This window comes from Montipora foliosa, chromosome 2 (genome assembly GCF_036669935.1).
Source record: "Montipora foliosa isolate CH-2021 chromosome 2, ASM3666993v2, whole genome shotgun sequence".
In the NCBI taxonomy this organism is placed as follows: Eukaryota; Metazoa; Cnidaria; class Anthozoa; order Scleractinia; family Acroporidae; genus Montipora; species Montipora foliosa.
The window spans coordinates 54,655,974-54,677,050 of NC_090870.1; the positions used below are offsets into that span (position 1 = coordinate 54,655,974).

The following is a 21,077-nucleotide window of genomic DNA, read 5'->3' on the forward strand; positions in this document are numbered from 1 at the left end:
TTTCCCGGGCTCCCAATGTGGTTAACCGTCTCTATTCAAAGTACTGGGAAAAAGAGGTTGATTTTGGACCTCCGTCATGTGAATAAGCACATTTGAAAGAAGAAATTCACGTTTGAGGACATAAGGAATGCATCCATTTTACCTTCCTACGGTTATTTTCATGTGTAAATTTGACCTTAAATCCGGTTATCACCATATTGATATTCTGGATGATCATCAGACCTTCCTATGTTTTTCGTGGGTTGTTAATGGGGTTAGGAAGTTTTTGCTTTTACAGTACTCCCTTTCGGGTTGTTCTCAGCCCCCTATAAGTTCTTGTTAGATTTTGGCGAATTAACGCAGTTAAGATCACGGTTTACCTTGATGACGATCTTGGTTCCGCTCGCGTTTTTGCTCGCTGTGAGGCTGCATCCAAGTTCGTAAAGTCTTCACTTCTGTCGTCTGGTGTCCTTCCCATTCCTTCCATTTCTCATAAGATGTGGAATGCATCTTGAGGAGGCCCGGAAGAGCTCCTCTTACGGAGAGCTCAAGGCTATTGCTTTGGGTTTGGAGTCCTTTTTGCACTTGGTTGAAGGGAACACTATATACATCTTATTCGATGGTTTAACATATAATACGCGCGGATATTTTGCGAGTTGCGTAGTATTTTTCCTAGCTCCGCATATGCGCATGGGCGAGGAAAAATACAAGCAATGAGCAAAATGTCCGCGAGTATTATATGTTAAACCATCGAATAAGATATTTATTATTCCACTACAAAAAGGTATTATTTTGCTTCAATTTTATTTGGTAAGAGTGTTTCTAAAAAAATGATATGCATCATCTGTCCTTCAGGGCCCGGTTCCTCGAAAGCCGATTAACTTAATCCAGGATTAGCGTAAACTTTTGTTTCACGTTTTCAACTTTTTGGTGAAAGTTTCTTTTGCTTAATTTTGTTTTTCAAGATTGATGTCTTCTCATGTAAAGTTCTGCCGAAAATCTGCGTTGATTAGCATTTGGGAGTAGAGAAATGAACTGCTTGGTTAATTTTTAATCTTAGATTAGCGTTAATCGGCTTTTGAGGAACTGGGCCATTATCTCCGACGTTTTCTGCTTGGGCAATTATTAAGGTGTCATTTTCAGATCGCTTAATTTCCAGTCAGGGGTTATTTTTCTAAGAATTCTCTGCTACGTATGGTCATTGTACCCAATCTTCCTTGTTTAGGGTTTGGAGTTGACTCGGTGTGTTTTTTGTGTGCGTTGCCTTGATATTCTTGTGATGCTTTGGCCACTTGGTATGATTTTATTTTGGGATGCACTTGGATCCCCTATTTATTGGACCACTTGGTGTAGCCTCGTTTTCTTCAGGAAGGAACACTTGGACACTTACGAGTTGGTTTATTGTTTTTTTGTTCTGGGACTACGGGGATCTATTTTTTTTTGTTTATTTTGTCGTTTTCTATTTGTTTTAGTCATCTTTAGTTTTTGCTGTTTTTCCTCGCCAGATATCCAGGCGGCAGCCCCTGAGAATTTGACACACAGTGTTGCAAGAAGCTTTTGTTCTCTGCATTGAATGCAAGAACTGATAATACCGTTGTTACTTATTGTAGACATTTTTGCAAGTTTAAGGCTTGGTGTTTACATCGTATTAGAGAGTCCTCGTTTCTCCCTAGGCCTGTTACACCCATTATTGTTTCCTTATACCTCATACGTCAATCATTTGCTCGACTCGTGGTTTAGTAGTTGGACTGTTCACAGCGCCCTTTATGCTATTAATTGGGTTCATAAATTAGCAGATTTTAAAGATTTGAACCCTTGTGACAAGTTTCTTGTTCAATCAATTGCTGAGGCGTCAAGTAGTATTCCCTGTAGGCCTGTTAGGAAGGCGGAGCCCATTACCCCGGAAATCACAGGCTTGATTTTGAAGCTTTACGGGCCGGGGCAGTAAAAATGTGCTTGATGTTAGGTTTGTCAGCATGTGTGTACTTGCCTTTGCGGGTTTTTTCCCGTATTTCTGAGCTTCTATCTATTTGGAGGTCTAACATTGTCACTGAAGACCGTTTTCAAAAGATTTTAGTCGAAGCCAGCAAGGCCGATAAGTACAGGGAGGGTTCCTGGGTAGAAATAGCCAAAACTTGAAATTTCACGTGCCCACATGCTTACCTTAAGGACGGTGCCTACTAATTCAAAGGTATTTTTGCGCGGTTTACTGACTATGCGGGAAAAGCAGATCTTAACAAGTGTTATTGAAATGCAAAAAGAAAATTGGGGGTAACCACGCATCTTTTAAAGAGAAAGTACAAAGCAATGTATGGGGTTCTTTTCCTAATTGAAGCTTAATTATCTCTGAAAAATGCGTGGTTACCCCCAATTTTCTTTTTGGATACCAAGAGCACTTGCTAAGTTCTGCTTTCTCCGCAGTTTTAAACCGCGGAAAAAATACCCTTGCGTTAGTAAGCACCACCAACAGGACAGTACGTGTAATAACAATACTGAATGTTCCAGATCGTCACTTGAAAGTTCATGGCAGATGGAAGTCCGACTCAGCTAAAGATGGATATGTTTGTGATAAAGTCGACTCGTGGCTCCTTGTGGCGTTGAATATAGACCGTATTCATAAATGGCGGCTAAGCTATTTTTGTTTCGTCTTTATGCTAATCATCCTAACTAGCCTCGTAAACACGAGCAAAATTCAAAAGACTTTTTTTCTCCAAAGTGAGGCTAGGTAGGATGATTAGCACAAAGACAAAAGAATAATTTCTTGACCGCCATTTATGAGTACGGTCTATAGCGTGCAGTTTTTTATCAGATATAAAGACACTGCACGTGACTTATGAATATTAATGAATTTCAGCCATTACAAACTTCTGGGCGGATACTTTTACCCATCCTTCTTCCAAACTTCTTCAACAAATTTTGTCAACCAAAAAATTCAAGGACTCTGCCGTCATGTTAACAATGTTCTTATCTAGACTTTGGATTTTGTACCGTTCCACGTCGAACCCTGCTTCTTCGTTAGCTGCTTGTTTGTTCAGCCTTGCATTTTGCCACTGTGCAAAAATAAAAGACCAATTTGTGTTGATTTTGGAAAGCATTTTTCCGACAAACCTTTTTCTTCATCGGCAGTTTTCAATTCTATGAACTTTCTCTTACGCAGCATTTTTAACCAACCTTCTTCAACCATCAACTGCAACAAAGAAAGGACTGAAGAAAAAAAAAACATGCTTTTAAAATTACCATACTGCTTATAAGGTCCACTTGTTTTTCTTGTATGCTAATATATTCCCCTCAAAATTTGAACCTTTGTTCGGACTCCCGAGGGACACGCTTTTTGTGGAATGTTTTTGAAACCGTTCGCAAAACTCCCAGCACGTGTTTTATTTGGTCTAAAAGCAAGAGGCGGAGCCGAGTGGATAAAACACTGCTGTTCGTCTTTTAAACATTACTTCATTGTTATTGTATCACATTGGTGTATTATTAGTGACAGTTTAGAACATAAATAAGTTATTTTCGGAACGGAGTTTAGAAAATAAGGCTTTTTAGAGACATCACTGCCAAGCCGGCCACTTCTGCTGGTGAGAACAGAACAGCCACAACACCGGGGACTCCATCCCCTACTCTATTCAAATAGTGTGTGGGTTCTTTAACGTCCCACAGGGAACTTATGAACATAGAAGATATTTGTGAGACGGGTACTACGGTTTCTAGTCCTTATCCGAGAAGACTTGAAAGTCTAACCATTTGCAGATGAAATTACAAAGACAGCAGCATTTTCTCCTCAGTTATTTTAAGATCCTAAGTGTTGATCCGGCCGGGGCTCGAACCCGCGACCTCCCGCATGGCAGCCCGATGCACCACTTGCGAAAAGTACTTCAATTTCTGAAAATGCTACTTAAAGCCAAATAGCCCATTCAAGTGCAAACTTAATAGTTCGTTGGACAGATTTTCACGTTTCGTTCACGCACAGGTTGATAAAATCTTCACTAACTTTTTTGTGATCAGCGTGTAGAACAGAGCATTGAAAACTACCTGGCGAAAAATGCTTAATTGAGCAATATAAAATTCGTGACGAAATAACTCAAACAGGTTTGCCTAGCAAATTGGGCCAGGTAGAGTATCAGGCCTTTGTCCAGTGCTCGGTTTTCGAAAGGGCTAAAAGTGACCAGTGAAATCGTTTCACATGAGGCATCTTTCTAGGCGCACAAGCATACATGATTGTCATTTTTGAATTACGTTTCAAGGAAGAATTTTTAAGAGTTTGAAGCAAATTCACAGAAAGCTGGATCATCAGTTAAACGAACGCCTAAAATTTGAAGTAATGTATTTGCATTTTCAGATAATTCTGTACACTCTCCCAACAACTCGATGGTCATTCAATGGAGAATACGTTTTATTTGTAACCTCGCATAATAGAGGAATAACTACTTAGAATCGATCAGACGAAAAACAATTCGATCCACCCTGTAGAAATCGACCGATCCCAGTGGTCTTTCCATAACAAAATGGGAACGATCTCTGCGTTCTAACGACCGGATTTTCACCTAAAATCAGGCTTAACCCTAACTCTAACCCCTCGCATACATAATCTCTTTTATCATATCGTCCGTGAAAACGCCTAAAGCCATTTGAACACTTGGGACGCTTGTCTTTAGGCACGTTCACTTGGAATAACAAGTTAAACATGGCTTCAAGGGCACGAAAAAGGTCTCGTGATTCCTTTAAGCCGCGCACCGTGCCATGTTAACAAATTATGTTACCGATGATCCACCCTCCTAAATTGCCGTTTCGCCAAACTTTACTCAGCTTCCAATTGCTTTCGTTTGATCATCGAATGTAAAATATACCAATTATGTGAAGTGTGACACCACACCTAGTCTGTTGCGGGTACAGTTGAGAAAGAGATATATATTATGTAATTACATAATTATGTAAGGAGAAGGATTAAAATGGGTAAACCTGCATGGTTTGATTCTTAGATCTCTGTCATACAGAGTCCCTCCTTTTACCAATTCTGCCGTTGCAGTAGCCGCTTCTTTACAAACTCCCTAAAAAAGAGCTCAAGCAAGGACCACGACGACGGCAACGTACGAGAATGCTGTCTAAAAATATTATTATTATTATTATTTCTCGTATTTGTAGTAATTTCGCAATTACTCCTAAGTCATTCCGCGTGTACAGCGTGGATCAACATTTCAGGAATAAGTGCGGCTGTTTGGAGTGAAAATCGAAAATTTATCGTCAGGTGCTCGTGTGCTCCACTTAACCATAAATTTGGTCATTTCAGGTGGTTGTCAGGAAGAGGACAGACGGGACACGTCCGAGAATAGGGAGCTTAAGGTAAGTACGCGCGTTTTGAGACGCGGACGGCAACCGGAAGTGAGCTGTTTTCCCTTTTAACTTGTCTGCACACAACCACATTTACATTTCTACGTATCTTCTCACCATTAATGATGATTGGTATAATATCTGGGAGACATCACTGTCCTAGCACGCGAAATGTTCTCTCCCGGTTGCCGTCCGCGTGTCAAAAACGCCCAGGCTTAAGCTCCCTGCGCGTACGCACGTGCGGGGATTACAAAGCTTTTGTTTCATGGCGTTCTCGTTGCCGTCGTCGTCGTCCTTGCGCAAGCCCCCTTCATAAGCCTCAGGACAGGAGGTCGATTAACCGGAGCCTAGTCATTTCCCACATCTCTACTTGAAGCTACCATTTTTCAAAAATCTTTTCCTCGACCCTCACAGCTTTTCTGCCAAGTATTGGTCTTCCGGCCAAACAATGCACAAATTACGCCAAATTACACTAGAAAGATGGACGACTTACATGAAAATCAAGAAATAACCAGGTCTAAGGAAACTGGCTACCATTGTTTATCCCTTGTCAGACGCTCGTGATCTCCTTCGTACGGTATTAGTAACAAAGGCAACAATTTCAGTGGAAAAAAAGGTTTCGTCACGGCTACGTCTTTATGTAGTAAGTCTGAACTAGTGTTTCGTTTTTTAACTTACTGTCGACATTAATTAACATGAGCACAAAGAGAATTGTTCATGTCGCTGCAAGCTCAGGTCTTCTCGGGCTTTGTTAATGATTGAAATGACTTCCGTTCCGCACATAGACATTCGTTATCCGTGACAATAGAGCATCAGTAGTCCCATTACACTGATCCCGTAGTAGCCTCAATTTGAGGAAAATATTTGAGCTCAGAAGCGCAGGTGTGGTTTGTGCTTGATCATAAATCTGCCGCAAAAAGAAAGAAAAAGATTAAAACTGAACCAAAAGTTGCTGATAGACGGACGATTCACTCGATATGTACACTTTAAAAGAGAAGACAAAAAAAGTAGAAAATCTTGAACCTATTGATTCTGGAACAATCGAAATAGGCCCTAAATTGCTCGTTTTAAGCAGATCTTACTCCATGTCGAACAGAATTGTCCAAGGTTTGAACCCAGGAATGACATAATTGAAGGAATTTGATCCTCTGCGTAAGTACTTTTATTTAGGACTGATATTTCAACAAGCTTGAGTGGAAGTCAACTTCAGAGTTAAGTAAAAAAATGAAATGAAATGAACTGAAAGTCAGGAAAATCACCACAGTCAAGTACTGTAAATCCTCCATTAAGCCCCCTGCTTGGAGGCTGTTTCAAGCACATTTGAGGGGGGAGGGGGGGGGGGCTTAAAAAAAAGGGGGCCTTATTAAATTCAGCGAAAGGCATTACCGGTAGAAAAAGAAAAAGGAAAGAAAGAAACTAGAGTTAGGGCCTGGCCAAAGGGGAAATATTTGGTCACCAAACATGCTGATGTTAAAGTGAGTGGCCAAACGGTTAAAACATGTTTGATATAACTCAGATCAAACTCCACAAGCAAAGAACTATGGGTCACACAAACGTAAACAACACGTGGATACAAGCAGCTGACACGCCACACATGTTTGATACGGCTGTCTGAACGAACAATACTTTGGCCATCAAACACGAGAACAAACGAAATGTTTTAAGTTGTTTGATCAAATGTTTGATGGCCTTTCAAATTTTATCAAACACGACCAAACGCGATCAAACACGGCCAAAACGGTAAAATGTTTAGTCACCAAATAATGTTTGATGTTTGTTTGTTATTTATTTGTTTGAGAAGGTTGACGTTTTGGCAGATATTCAGCTGATGTGGACCAATACCCACCAACCCACACATTTACAAAGGACAGCCACAACACCGGGAAATTCATCCCCTACTCTTCTCGAATAGTATGTGGGTTTTTTAACGTCCCACAGGAAACTAATGAACATAGAAGATATTTGTGAGACGAGGCCTAAGGTTTATAGTCCTTATCCGAGAAGACTTGAAAGTCTAACCATTTGCGGACTTTCTCCTCAGTTATTTAAAGACCCTGAGTGTTGGTCCGGCCGGAGTTGAACTCACGACCTCCTGCATGGCAGCCCGGTGCTCAACCAACTGAGCCACCGGTGCGCGTGGTATCCCTGTCACATGTATTTGTAATACGGCACTGCTTTTGGAAGTAATTGAGAAAATCGTCGTTTTGCTTCACTGTCCCAAGAAATTTTGTCCACGATTATATTTTGGAAAAATTGTATAAAATTACCTATAACATATTCACTTACTTGTCAAGAATTTCCCAGAATCGGATGATAGAAGCTTTATCCAAATGTCTTTTATTTCGACTGATCTAAAGTTGTCAGATGAAACGTATATTAACAAGGACAACTCTGCAACACCACACAAACGCCGCACAATTTTCAATATTTTGAAAAGAAACTGACGTACTGTTAGAATTTGCACATCCCATTTTTGAACATTTGGGTCCGTCTTCATCTCGTCATATTTTAGATAGAAACCCTTGACTGCAACACAACAAATTCAAAGTCAATCTCATTGAAAACAGAACTACACAAGCTGTTTCCTTTTGTTTGGAAATCGAATACATCATGGCAGACTAAGTAAACAAGCTTTGGGAAATAACAATGATAACAATCATATCAAAATAGTAAAAATAATGATTTAGATAACAACCCTACTTTTTGAGAAAATATCAACTGGTGAGGTGTATGGCCATCCTTTGAACTGCCATGCAGGCCCTTGGACAAAAACTGCTACAACACGACTCCTGTGGAAGCAAGCAAACACTTGCATTATTTCTGTGTACCTGGCTTGGTAAGTACCAGTAAGGCTAAGCAGAGGAAAAGGGAAGTGGAGAAACATTATGGCAGCTCTCCCAGCCATTAAAATGCAGCTCTACCCGAACCACGTGCACCGAAGCAATAACAATGATATTGTTCTTGGTGAACGTTGCATCATTTCTGCTTGCACATGAATAATGCTGCTGTATATTTTAGCATTGCAAAGTGGAAGAATGGCTGCATTCCAGGGAAGTACAGTGTGTAAAGTTAATCACTAACATACCAGTCATTGTGTTGAAGACGGGCTGGGTTGTCAATCACTCTGTATGGAACAGTCACTGTTGTTGGCGTGGCTCCAGGTGCAGCTTGGGCCTGGTGAATTTCCTTCCTTCGCTGAATAAGGACCTCATTCTCACGTCTCACACCCTGTGCCTTCTTCTCCTCAGAACTCACAAACCTTAACGAATGACAACAGTTGGTGAAAGTAGCATACAACAGGTAATTGCAGTGAGTGAAAGTAGCCTACAGCAGATGCTCTCAGTTTGAGTATTGTAAGAGCAGAATTGAGAGTTCTGTTAGCTGCTTCCTTAGGTGGGACCCTCACATGACTTCTGCTAGCCCACATAAATTTGAATGGTTTCCTCACAGGCAGTTGTTAAATGAATTTTTGTCCCTTGGACCTTCTAATCCAAAACAATTTCTAAAACTACATATTTTTTTTCCAAGTTAGCCACCTGTTTACACCAAAGTGGGTAAAGTTGAAAAGTCAGGAATCAAAGTGTTAAGACTATGACATCGCATAATACATATTTAGATGATGTTCAAGGATGTATTCAATGATTCAGATTTGGTCTGACCAAAATTGCACAGGCCTTGAAAAAGATTGAAAAGAAGAAGCTCTCTGGATTACTAAGAATGGGACCTTTCAGTATGAGGTCGTCACTCAATTATTAATACAATGAGGAAATAGTCTCACTTGAAATCCTGCAGAAGGTCCTGTGCATTGAACAGTGATATCAGTGAAGTTGCACCAGCAGGAATTATTATGATTGGTGTTCGAGATTCTGGAAGGAAACAAGCAATACCAAAATCTGGCACATAGACACTTTGAATCTCTACACAGCACACAATTCATAGATTTCCTCAGCAATCCATTGAGTTGATGCCAAAGTTAACTGCAGCACTCCCCACCCATATAAACGTTATAGAAAAATGAGGGAAAATATGGCTCACAGTTCCTGCATTCAATTAGTGACAAAAAAGTAACTTGTAACATAAATAATTATTAGTCTCACCTCGTTTCGCAGGCTTTTGTGGGACTAAAACAAAATAAAGAGTTAACACAATGAGATAGTTGTGTCATGTTATTTTTCCGATCTAGGCAGTAAATGCTGTACCATATTACAATGTATCACTGTTACTTTTTTAAGTGATTAAAATGTTGTAGTATACAACCTTTCTTAGATCTTCTATCATGAAGCACAATGCAAATGAAAAAAAAAACATAAAAAACCTTACACATCTGGGAAAAATATCTCTTCATTTCAATAAACTTTTAGTTTAATTTTGTTGGTTAAAATGTTTTGCACTACAAAAAAAAGAACAAAAAACAAAACAGTGGGCCTGGACACTTGATGCTAATGTTAAATTAGAACTTTGCAATATTCGAGACAGTTTTGTATCACATTAATTTATAATCTGTCTATCTTCATCCTGGGTTTGTGAATATGATGCACTAATGCTGCTCAGTTGTAAACATCAGAGGGCCCTTCAATAACTTGTCACACTTACGAGGTCTTGGAGACTTGTTAGGTTGTGTATGAGGAGAAGGACTAGGTAACACTCTTTTGGCAGGCTTTTGAACTCCTTCCTGGGAAAATAAAATGAAACAATTGTCAAATTTGTAACTCTCATTCATCCTCTTTAACATTTAGCAGTTGCTAAATATATAGACTGACCTGTAAAACATTTTGGATTCTGTAAATTCAAATGGAAGCTGAAGCTATATTTAATGTACTAGAGTTAGACACATTTCTTTTTAGTAGAATTTAATTGACCAGTGCTCTTGACATAAAGCAAAAGAGACAATAAATTAATTTTGTTACACACTACCTTCACAGATTCCAAACTAAGACCATGGTATGTTCCCATTGTGTCAATTTTGAATCCCTCAGTTTCTGTAGGGATCAAAAACATTGTTCATGGAGCATCAAGCACATAATTAATTTAACATAAACTCTCTTTGTAGTAACTGTTCTTTGGCAACACCCTCATTAGCTTGCATATGAGACCTACAATCTTGGACAAAATAAAATGGAACAGAAATGCCCCCTCTCCCCCAAATCAAGGATGAAGGTGCGTGAAGGCCAAAACGCGCCATTTTCCCATCACTGCTTTTGGGGGGAGGGGTGGTCTCAATGTTCCATTTAATTTGTCCAAGATTGTCTGCAGAGGCTATGACATCACAAATTCAAGATTTGGTCAATTAAGAGGTCATATCTCAACACATTAATCATCCGAAACCACTGGCCTCTGACGCAGTCACGCTCGTCGCTAGTGTTGCTATGTTGAGATACTACATGGAAGATATTTTAAGAGAAGCGGAGCGTATAAAAAAAGCCAAACCTAAAATGAAAATTTGCCAGTACGATCTAGAATAAGGGTATAACTCTACGTAGAATTGACGAAAAAATTGCCACCGAGAAAAAGAATACCCGAGGAAACAAAAGTAAGAGTTAGAGTTCTCAAGCCCACTACTGATCTTACTCTGGAAGCATTTCTGGGAGAGTTAATCGATAAAACTATAGGGTCTATGTAGGGTCGCATCGCTGAGATTAAACGAAGCAATGGCAAAAGACTCAAGCATTAAAGTAGCGCTTTTAAAGCTTTGTAGAGTACTTGAATGGTTTTACGTGACATTAAAACTTTTAAGGCACGATTCACGAGACTTTTTATACGATTAACGTCTGTTTTGAGACGCTTTTCAACGGTTAAGCACGGTTAACAAGCAATGGAAAAAAGAGTCAATCTGTTCTGTCACCTTTCTGGCCAGACGACAAAATTGTGAAAAATCGACAAAATTCGTTGCTGATAGCCTGCAAATCGTGCCCATCAACACTTTTGTGAACGTAAATCATGCTCTATTTTTCAGCGTGGAAAAATCAGAAGATAGATCAGGTAGATATCGCCAACAAATTTAAGGAAGTAAAAATGCAGTTCTTAAAATTCAACAAGTTTGCGTATTCGGTATGGTTAGCGCACGGATGCAAAGTCTAAAGCGTAGAATGTGGGTAGGTTGGATAGTTGGATGGGGTAGATAATCTGTGGTAGAAGGTTCGAATCCTCCTTACATGCAATTTCTTTCTTTTTCTTTTTTTTTTCCAATAGTTTTATTCCCTTTTTTGTTTGGAATTTATGTTAACGTGAAATGCCACTTGCATTTATTTTTTTTTCAGTGTCGCCTTGCTCAGTTTATTTTTTGAATGGGAGATGTGCTCTCGGATGATGTAACTTTTGAGCGAACGAGCGCAGATTTCGTGTCGTGATTACCCCATATACTACTGGTAACGCCAAGCAGGGGCTCTTAGACAATCTTAGACAAAATAAAATGGAACAGAAATGCCCCCTCTCCCCCAAATCAAGGATGAAGGTGCGTGAAGGCCAAAACGCGCCATTTTCCCATCACTGATTTTGGAGGGAGGGGTGGTCTCAATGTTCCATTTAATTTGTCCAAGATTGTAGCACCCACAAAAAGGCCTTGTGTTGAAGCAAATTTACCAAATAACTTACCACAACATTATTATTTGCTGTTACACAGTCACGATTTGGTTGGTAAAAGGTATATTACCTTCTTTCCCTCTAAATCTCTCCTGATCATATCTGTTGTATGGTACTGGGGTAGCTGGCTTTTTCTTGACTTCCTGTACAACAAACATGAATGACAAAGAAATAAAAATTATGAAAAGTTAATTGGTTGAAAAATGTCTACCACTGACAACACTAAAAAGAGAGACTGCCATCTTAAAACGTACTGGTGTATTAGCAAAAGGGTCTTGATTCTGTAAGTTCTTGACTTTTCCTTCCTCCTGAGCTTTTACTGATTGCAGTATGGCCAACACATTCTTTAGGAATTGCTGCAAAATAAAGCAGACATTATAGAATTTATTCTCAGAGTATCTCATCAAGTAACAAAATGGAACACACATGCATCATGCCCAAATAAACGTGGGAAAGAAATGGACTAGCTAAGATTACAAGATTGGCCAACTGTCTTTTACATGACAACATGCCACTGGTAGTTACACATCTCAGTATAAACAAGACGTTTGTTAAATCATTTAAAGTTTCTACTTTTCCTGACTGCTTACATCCATGCTCTCCTTTCATGTTTAACAAGGAGGTCCTGAGAAAGGACCTCCAGTTATCTGGACTAATCCCAGAGGACGCAAACAACCGCATTTTATGGAGAAGGGAAATGGCTATGCAATGTCAGACCCGCGGTTCAGTGGATAACTGACATCATAAAGGATAGTGAGTGAGTGAGTGAGTGAGTGAGTGGGTGTTTCCCTCACCTTTTTCTTCCTCTTTTCCTTTTTTTAAATTTTAGCACAATTAATTTCTAAGCAGCTCTACTTTTACCAGTCCTTTAACTTCAAAACTATGATGTTGAATGAGAGCACAAGTAAATGCAAACTTTCAAAAAGCGCTGGTCGGGGTTTTCTGGCACATAATTTTACTTTCCTGAGTCAATTTCATGCACATATTTGCCAATGATTAACACAAACCTTTCCAGAGCTCTGCAACACAGAGGTCCTTGTTCGCAAAGGCCGCTCACGACTCACTATGTCTCTTGTAACATCAACTTCTGCGTCTACAAAAAACCTTTGTTCCTAATAAAAATTTAAAACAATTACAGTACAGTATTTGGAGATATATATAATTAAGAAAGCTTCAATTCAAAACAATGCAAACAAGAAGAACAAAGGCAAGAGAGAAACTCAACTGCATAATAAATTATTAATATTATAATATTGTCATGTATTATTATCATCATTTTGGAGTTGACAAATTATTTGTCTCCTCCTTCCTCTTGAACTGATTTTTGGTACTTACCAAAGCCCCAGCTTCCAAATCGTCATCAACTTTAATCGTGGTCCTTTTTTTTGCAAGACGCTTAGCCTTGATGGCTGCAATCTTCTCAACTGACATGGCATCACTCAAAGACCTATAAAAGGTATTTGAGGGTAAACAAGCTTTCAAAACTAACAAAAGCTGCAAAATCACTTGATACATGATCATTGTCCACTGATCAGATGGTGTACAAGGTCGAGGAAAATTACACAAACTGGTCACTACATTCATAATTTGTGAGACATCTACAGTGTTATATTGATATTGGTATTAACCCTTTCACCCCTAAACCAACCATACTCAGTATTTTACTCTGTCTAATGCAGCAGTCAAAGTAAATCCTCCCCCCCCCCCCCCCCTTCCCCAACCCGGGCCATAGCAGCGAATTGCGGGGACTTAAACTTATTTTCACTCGACTTTGATCCCCCGGCAGGCTGGAAGAGCGCACAAATTCACGATCTTCACCTACGAGACCGGGGAGTAAGCGGGGACTTCACTATCCGTTGATCAGCAGTTTCTTTTTCGCGCCTCATGGTAATTTTGCATACATTAACTTTTTTTCTTGCGTTTCCATTGAGCTGTTTAGTCCTGTATATGTGCAAAACAAAATGCTTTGCAAAGTTTTTAGGTTACAATACACATCCAGAGAGTTTTGTTTCACAAAATTTCCCGTTCAAGGAAAGGTGATTTGTAAAGAGCATTAAATTATTATTTTGTTCCTTTCACGTTTTAGTACGTACTCACATGTTCCCGAAGGCAGGGACATTGGACCAAAAATATTTCCCTGGAGGGGGGACTACTTTCTCTGCTTCACAGACTGCAAATTCCAATTCCCCGCTATGACTTGGGTTGGGGATTTACTTTGACTGGTGCATAACGCCAGATGATTTTACTCCTCAATGGGGAACCTCCAGGAGTCAATGGGTCAAAGTCAACGATTTTACTCCTTTAAAAGAAAACTGTACCTGATTTGTTCAGTGGTAACAGTCCCCTCCTTGTGACCTTCAAGCCGAGCCTCCAACCTTTTCTATGAATCCATGAATTGAAACTGATGAGAAGTTGGTACACAAGGTAGAACAAGCATTGCATATAATTATCACTGTCAAATATAACATCTAAAAACATTCTGCGTCATTAACCAGTTGACAACTGGACTGGATGACCTAAAATTGGGTGTGCATCACTAAGATTCTTAAAAATTCCTCAGGAAACACAAAGGTGACACTTAAACTTCCTTGTTAAACAATTTGGTATCTTAACATTAAATAATAATTATTATAACTTTGAAAAAATATTTGACAAAATTTACCTTATCAAGCCGTAGCTGTTCTGTCTGCAAAAGATAAGCATACATGTATGAACATAGCTTAGCTTTGGTAACAAAACCAAACTGACTTAACTACCTTTCATGCTTCAACAAGTCACCAGAGGTAAAAGCAGTTTCCATCATTATTCTACTGACAGGCCACAGGCCAAGGAAACCCATTCACAGGCTATTGATTTCCACTGGTTTCTGCTCCTAAATATTGTGTTCACCCAACCATCACTTGGTGATGTAGTATGACTACCATACCAAGGTTTACAAAACAGTACCAACACTTGCTTTTAAATTCAAGAACTTTTTCATCATACTATATACACGTAGCGCGATACTCTGACCTCAACTCTTGGTTTCTTGAACTCCCCACCTCCTGAATCATCTCCAGCTCTTTTTGCTGTTTTTCCAAAAATGCAAATTATTCATGATAAGTAAACTACTCTATAATAATAATAATAATAATAATAATAATGGCTTTATTCAGCATTTCCACAAGGTGGCTCTTCATCTGCTAAAATATATCATCTAAAATAAAAATAAAGATAAAAAAAAAAAGTAAAAAAGTAATAAAAATACAATAATAAAAATAAATATATCTATTTACAGTGCTTAATAAAAACGTTAAGCTAAAAAATTATCTTTGACCTTTTTCATTAAAAACTTAAAAGTCATCTTAGAAAACTGGTTAAAATCAAGACAGTTCCTTACACATCCAGGTAAAATGTTAAAGCTTTTAGCAGCTTGGTCTTGATAAATATATGACACTAATGGGATTTCAAGCTGCATAGCTGCACTGACCTCAGCGTTCCATTGTGCATAAATTGCTTCAGTCGCAGGTAACCTGGCCATTCACGAGAATAAATCGCCTTATGAACTAGCTTTAACAACTGCCATTCGATATGTTCTTTAACTGGTAGCCAACTTAGCTTTATAATATCCTCCCTTTCAACAAATTTACCTACAACAAAGCTCGCGCATGCCGTTTGAATTCTTTGTAGGCGTTTAACAAGGTAATGTGGTAAATTATGATAGACAACACAATTGTAGTACAACTTGGAAAGTACTAGGGCCTGAACTAACTGCTTGCGAATATGAAATGGAAGAAAGTTCCTCAATTTCTTTAAGATTCCAAGAGTGCGATAGCAAGAAGCTGAAGTTTGCTTGACATTTTCTTCCCATTTTAGGTTGTGATCAATATGGGTCCCTAAAAGTTTTGCCGAAGATACACGTTCTAAGGATATACTTCCAACTCTTAAATCAATGTCAATGTTATTAAGTTCATGATAGGAAGAAAGTTTAGTGGAAGATAATAACATGTACTTCGTTTTGCTGGGATTTAAAGCCAGATTTGCTTCATTAGCCCAACATTGCAGTTTATCCAAATTACGTTGCACTGAAATAATGCAAGATGTTAGTTCAGCAGGCTTCGATGCTTGATATATGGTTGTGTCATCAGCATATTGATGGCAAGCACAATCGAGTTTCCCTTGGGGATCAGCAATATATATGTTGAAAATGAGAGGACCCATGATCGAACCTTGTGGGACTCCAAAGCTAATACTGACAGATTTTGAAATCCGGTCATCGATTTGAACAAACTGCTCTCTTCCACACAAGTAGTTGACTGTCCATTTAAGGTATGACTTTGAAAATCCGAGAACATTCATTTTCTCAAGCACAGACTTATACTTGACAGTGTCAAAAGCTTTCGAGAAGTCAGCTAAAACAAGCAGGGTGCATTCGCTCCGATTCATTGCTTTCAATATGTCATCACGTATGCTTAATAAAACAGATGTTGTAGAGTGGCCTTTCCTAAAGCCAGAAATATTGTCCTCAAGGAGATGGTGATTTTCCAAAAACTCAACAACTTGGTTGTGAACAAGCCTCTCGTAGATTTTAGACAAATCGGGCAATATAGAGATTGGTCGAAAATCATTGTTATCTTGAAGACTATCCACTTTTGGGATTGGAGTTATACGAGCTTGTTTCCATTTATCTGGAAAGTCACACAATGCAATAAATGAGTTAATTATGTGAGTTAAAGGGCTTGCAATATATTCAGCAATAGGCTTTAAAAATTTTGTTGGAATTAGGTCAGGACCTGTGGATGTGTCTGATCGTAGGTGCTTTAGCTCACGTAGGACCTCATGGAATGTAACAAGCCTCAAGGTAAAGCTGTCATTTCCTGTCAGAGACTCTTCGGGTTGTAGTGCATCCAAGAAGGCTATCAGGTCTTCTTTAGTATCAGATGTTTGGACACCAGTAGTCCTCGTGGCTGTACTTGCAAAGTGTTCATTTAGAGCATCTACATTGCACCTCAAGGGTGTAGGATTTGGGTGCAGAATACGGTAGATAACCTGCCACACCTCTTTAGGCTTTTTGGATGAGAGAGCTTTATTGATGAAATTTTGGCGAGCCTCACGTATTTTCTTCTTCAGGAGGTTTCGCACATCACGAAACTTTTGCCAGATGTCTTGTGCTTTAGTTGCGTGTGCTTCGAACCGAAGCTTGTCCCTCAGTAGCTGAGTCTGCCGTATTTCATCTTTTTGTAACCATGGAGCCGGAGGACGAGTTAGCCTAGTACGCTTTAGCGGCGCATGTCGTTCTATACACTGCAATATAAGGCCACTAAAAACGTCAAGTTTTTCATTGGGATCCTCCAGAGCATAAACAACACTCAATGGGAGATTAGCACAGTCTTCCACGTAAGACTCCTCATTGAACTGACGCTCATTACGAATGTATTTAAACCTTGGAGCAAAGCGCGTAACACGTATATCTATGCAAGCGTAAGGAGCATCATGGTCACTGATGGTTGAGCAAGGCAGGACATTAATGAATTTTACACGTTGCGGACAATTGGAAATGATATGGTCGATGAGTGTTTCACTTTGACGTGTCGTTCTAGTAGGTTTGTCCACATGTTGCGTTAAGTTAAAAATATACAAGAGATCAAGGAACTGTCTAGCCATAGGTGTGGGTTTTAACAGATCAATGTTAAAGTCACCCAGGAGAACCAACAGACCATTACACATAAGACGACAATTTTCATTAAAATAGTTTTCTGAACGCAAATTAGAAACAAAAACTCAATAACAATAGAACCAAATGCAAATTTCATTTAATTCAATAACAAAGTACGATTTGCGCGAGATGCACGAGATGCACGAGTGATTGGCATGGAAACGCCTTTACGCTATCGTTGATTGGTTATATTTCCTCATGTGAAATAGCTGTACGCCATTCTGATTTTCCACATGTGAAAATAAAGCATACAGATTTATACAAAATTATGAGCTTTACGGAATAAAATTCTCATGTTACGTGTAATAAACTAGCTGGAGTTTGGCCAGCTCAATGAGCTCTAAACTCGAGCCCACAATATTGTCACGTGATACTGGTCACATTGACATGGTGGACGTATGTACAGTCATATGGTGACCAAAACCAAAGCTGCACTATTACCACTCTATCTACTACCACTCCAAATCACAACATCCCAAAGTCTCATTTACCCTTTCCTATGTAAACAACTGATAACATGTGACCTTTTCAGTATTCATCTCCCAAGATGACCACAACATTTAGTGACAATATTTTCCCTTTATCAATCTGTATGCACCAAAGAAACTTTCTGATGGTTGTAGTACATGTACATATTCAATGCGCAAGGAGTCCTTGGTACTCTTTCATTGCTCAAGGGAACAGGTTGTAATTAACCTGAGCACACATGTATTACTTGGCTGTTGAACCTTATAGGATTTTTTACCTTGTGCTTGTGCTGCAGCTGAGCGCTGGTTAGGCATCTCCAGTGGAACACTCTTGTCAATGCTACTTGAAGTGTCTGTTGAAAACCGGGCAAATTGTAAGGTGTATTATCAAAACTAAATTTAAGAGGTAGCAATATTTAGGAATGGGTTGCATAATCTAGCCACTCTACAAAAATGCACTACTACTACTACTACTACTACTACTACTACTACTACTACTACTAATAATAATAATAATAATAATAATAATAATAATAATAATAAATCTTGACTTTCTGTGAAAAGAACAACCTGTGAGTAGATGGTACATTGTATTCAAACTTTGCAGGCATATCATTAACACTGCTTTGCCTCGGTCCCTGACCTGATAATGATGATGATAATAACAACAACAACAACAACAACAACAACAATAATAATGATGATGATAACAGAATGTCATGAAATTTATGTGCATGAACAATAGGTACCAAGCTGCAGTAACAGTCAGAGCCTAAATACTTTAATTAATTTACAAATATATATAATGGTTTAAGAATTTACCTGTCTCTCCATTGAGGTAGCTGAGTAATCCCTGAAAAGTAAATACATCATATACATTGAATTTGTGTGTTTATTGACAGGAATCTTCATTAAACTACGTCAACAATAAGGAGTGCATTGTAAAGTTAAGAGAAAAATAAATAACATTAAAAAAAATACATTACCGGTATAGATTTTTATCATTTTTTGAAGTTGAGAAATGCATGACTGTACCTTTCTGTCGGGTAACCTAACAACAGGAATCTTTGTACCCTGTAAATAGAGAACCAAAAATCACTTATTGGACAATGTCTACTGACAAGTCATTATTAAAGAACTATCAAAAACACCTTAGGAGACTAACTGATGACAGCACATCAAGAGAAACATCAGTATTTATAATAACATTGCCAGTGACTAGAAGTTTAAAGTTCAAACATTGAACTGCATGTGTCAATTCCAGGATTTCACCCTGGACCACATTGCTGGAGTGCACATTTTCTTTGGCAGCTCCTTCTCTGCACCACCCCGTATTTACTTTTTTTTAAAATATCTCTTTTTAACTCATTGATACTTGCCCATATATGGAAGTAGACGCTACAAATTCCCGGATAACAACAACAACAAAGGCGCGCAATGTAAAGTGGGTGACTAAGGTTCTTTAAGTTCAGCTATATGTATGCATATATAGGATCAAGCTATAATAAACTAGCTGATACAGCGTACATGTAGATATGTAGTATATTTCCTTCTGTCTACTATTATTGTTTATTTCCCGTTTCACATTTTCAAGGGGGCCTTCATCTCTGGTTCTCCCTTCACTGTCTCTGCTCTGCACATTACCTCCAGCCTCTGCAGTCACCCCACTCCAGGTGGATCAGTTTGCTCTTGAACTCAGCCACCACCCTAATCAGCTCAGATAGTTTCGTTTGTGTTGGAAGGCATAAGTCAGGGTTTCGGGTGGGCTATTTTCAACCTCGCAGGCTCAAATCAACTCTTAGAAACAAACCCTCTGCCTATTTTACATCCATGAGTCGTAGATTCTTATTTGGCGAACAAAGTATCCCTTGGCAAGGTAGCTAGCCCCTTTGATCATCCTCCCCTGCCCGGTCTTCACATCAATAGCTTTGGTGTAATCCGAAAGACAACGGTTAAGGAGCTCTTCAGCAGGTTGGGTTTACCATTTCACCCCCTCAAATGTGTGGGGCCTTCTTCTGTCATGGTTGTCCTGGCCATTGAACTGGACTCTAACCAACACGTTGCTAGACTTCCTGCTGAAACCTTGGAAGCAATGTGCGTGCTAGTCAGTGAGTGGCGTGCTAGTGCAGTGAGTGGTGCAACTGTCGCCAGTTAGAGTCTCTAATTGGCCACCTACAACATGCAGCCAAAATAGTTTGGCCCGGCAGGACTTTCTTGCATCGAATGATAGATTTGTTATGTTGCTTTCGAATGAGACCACCCTATCCACATTAACAGGAATTTTGCTTGGATCTCGAATGGTGGCATACGTTTTTGTCCTCCTGGAATGGGGTAAGCTTCTGGCTCTTCCCTGGCTTCGAACCGTCCTCTGACGTTGAGGTGATTTTGGATGCATCAGGGTCCCTCGGCTTTGGTGCCTTCTCCTCTGGCACATGGTTTTTTGGTTCTTGGGCAACCCCTCAGGTATCTCTTTCCATAGCCTACAAGGAACTTTTTCCAGTGGTGATAGCAGCACGGGTCTGAGGAGGTCTGTCGAAACTCTTAATTTTGAAAAACAAACTAAGATGTCCCTTTTTTAGCTTCCGTACATCTATGTTCCTTATTCTTTTGACTAATTTCCACCATAAATGTTCCCTGCTAGTGGAGGTCTCTTTTCTTTTTGCTTTCGCTGGGCTAACGAGTACAGGAAAAGAGACCTCTGAAAGGGTTAAAACTCAATTTGATCCAACCGCCGTCCACAACCTTGAACGGCACTCTTCACACCGCATACCCCATGATATGTTTGCTGATTGGACTTGAGCCCACTGTGTCCCGTGCCTTTCTTTACAGTATTTCTGTTGTTGTTAAGTGAGCCCACGCAACTTGTAGTATCACATGAGGATTTGGTCGCTAAGTAACCACCACGCATGCTCAGCACAATGAGTTTCGATCCACGGCAGCGGTCTCTTTTCCTGTACATGTACTTGTCAGCACAGTGAACACAAATGAAAAGAGATCTCTGCTAGCAGGGAACCATAAATCAAGGAAAGATG

The 21,077-nt window shown here is 39.4% G+C and overlaps 1 protein-coding gene across 1 annotated transcript in view; it reads right to left on the reverse strand.

Annotated features, from left to right (window-relative positions):
• Positions 1 to 5,422: 5,422 nt before the first annotated feature.
• Positions 5,423 to 21,077, reverse strand: part of LOC137993576 (parafibromin-like) — a 16,910-nt gene continuing 1,255 nt past the window's right edge. The window contains exons 3-21 of the mRNA XM_068839515.1: positions 19,081 to 19,119; positions 18,868 to 18,898; positions 18,324 to 18,398; positions 14,896 to 14,951; positions 14,546 to 14,569; positions 14,202 to 14,263; positions 13,219 to 13,330; positions 12,891 to 12,995; positions 12,138 to 12,239; positions 11,954 to 12,026; positions 10,219 to 10,283; positions 9,898 to 9,976; positions 9,402 to 9,425; positions 9,083 to 9,170; positions 8,390 to 8,563; positions 8,005 to 8,093; positions 7,754 to 7,830; positions 7,591 to 7,655; positions 5,423 to 6,211 (exon numbers count right to left, since the gene is read on the reverse strand). Coding sequence (XP_068695616.1) covers positions 6,175 to 6,211; positions 7,591 to 7,655; positions 7,754 to 7,830; positions 8,005 to 8,093; positions 8,390 to 8,563; positions 9,083 to 9,170; positions 9,402 to 9,425; positions 9,898 to 9,976; positions 10,219 to 10,283; positions 11,954 to 12,026; positions 12,138 to 12,239; positions 12,891 to 12,995; positions 13,219 to 13,330; positions 14,202 to 14,263; positions 14,546 to 14,569; positions 14,896 to 14,951; positions 18,324 to 18,398; positions 18,868 to 18,898; positions 19,081 to 19,119 — 1,377 coding nt within the window. The 3' untranslated portion in view covers positions 5,423 to 6,174. The remainder of the gene's footprint in view (positions 6,212 to 7,590; positions 7,656 to 7,753; positions 7,831 to 8,004; positions 8,094 to 8,389; positions 8,564 to 9,082; positions 9,171 to 9,401; positions 9,426 to 9,897; positions 9,977 to 10,218; positions 10,284 to 11,953; positions 12,027 to 12,137; positions 12,240 to 12,890; positions 12,996 to 13,218; positions 13,331 to 14,201; positions 14,264 to 14,545; positions 14,570 to 14,895; positions 14,952 to 18,323; positions 18,399 to 18,867; positions 18,899 to 19,080; positions 19,120 to 21,077) is intronic.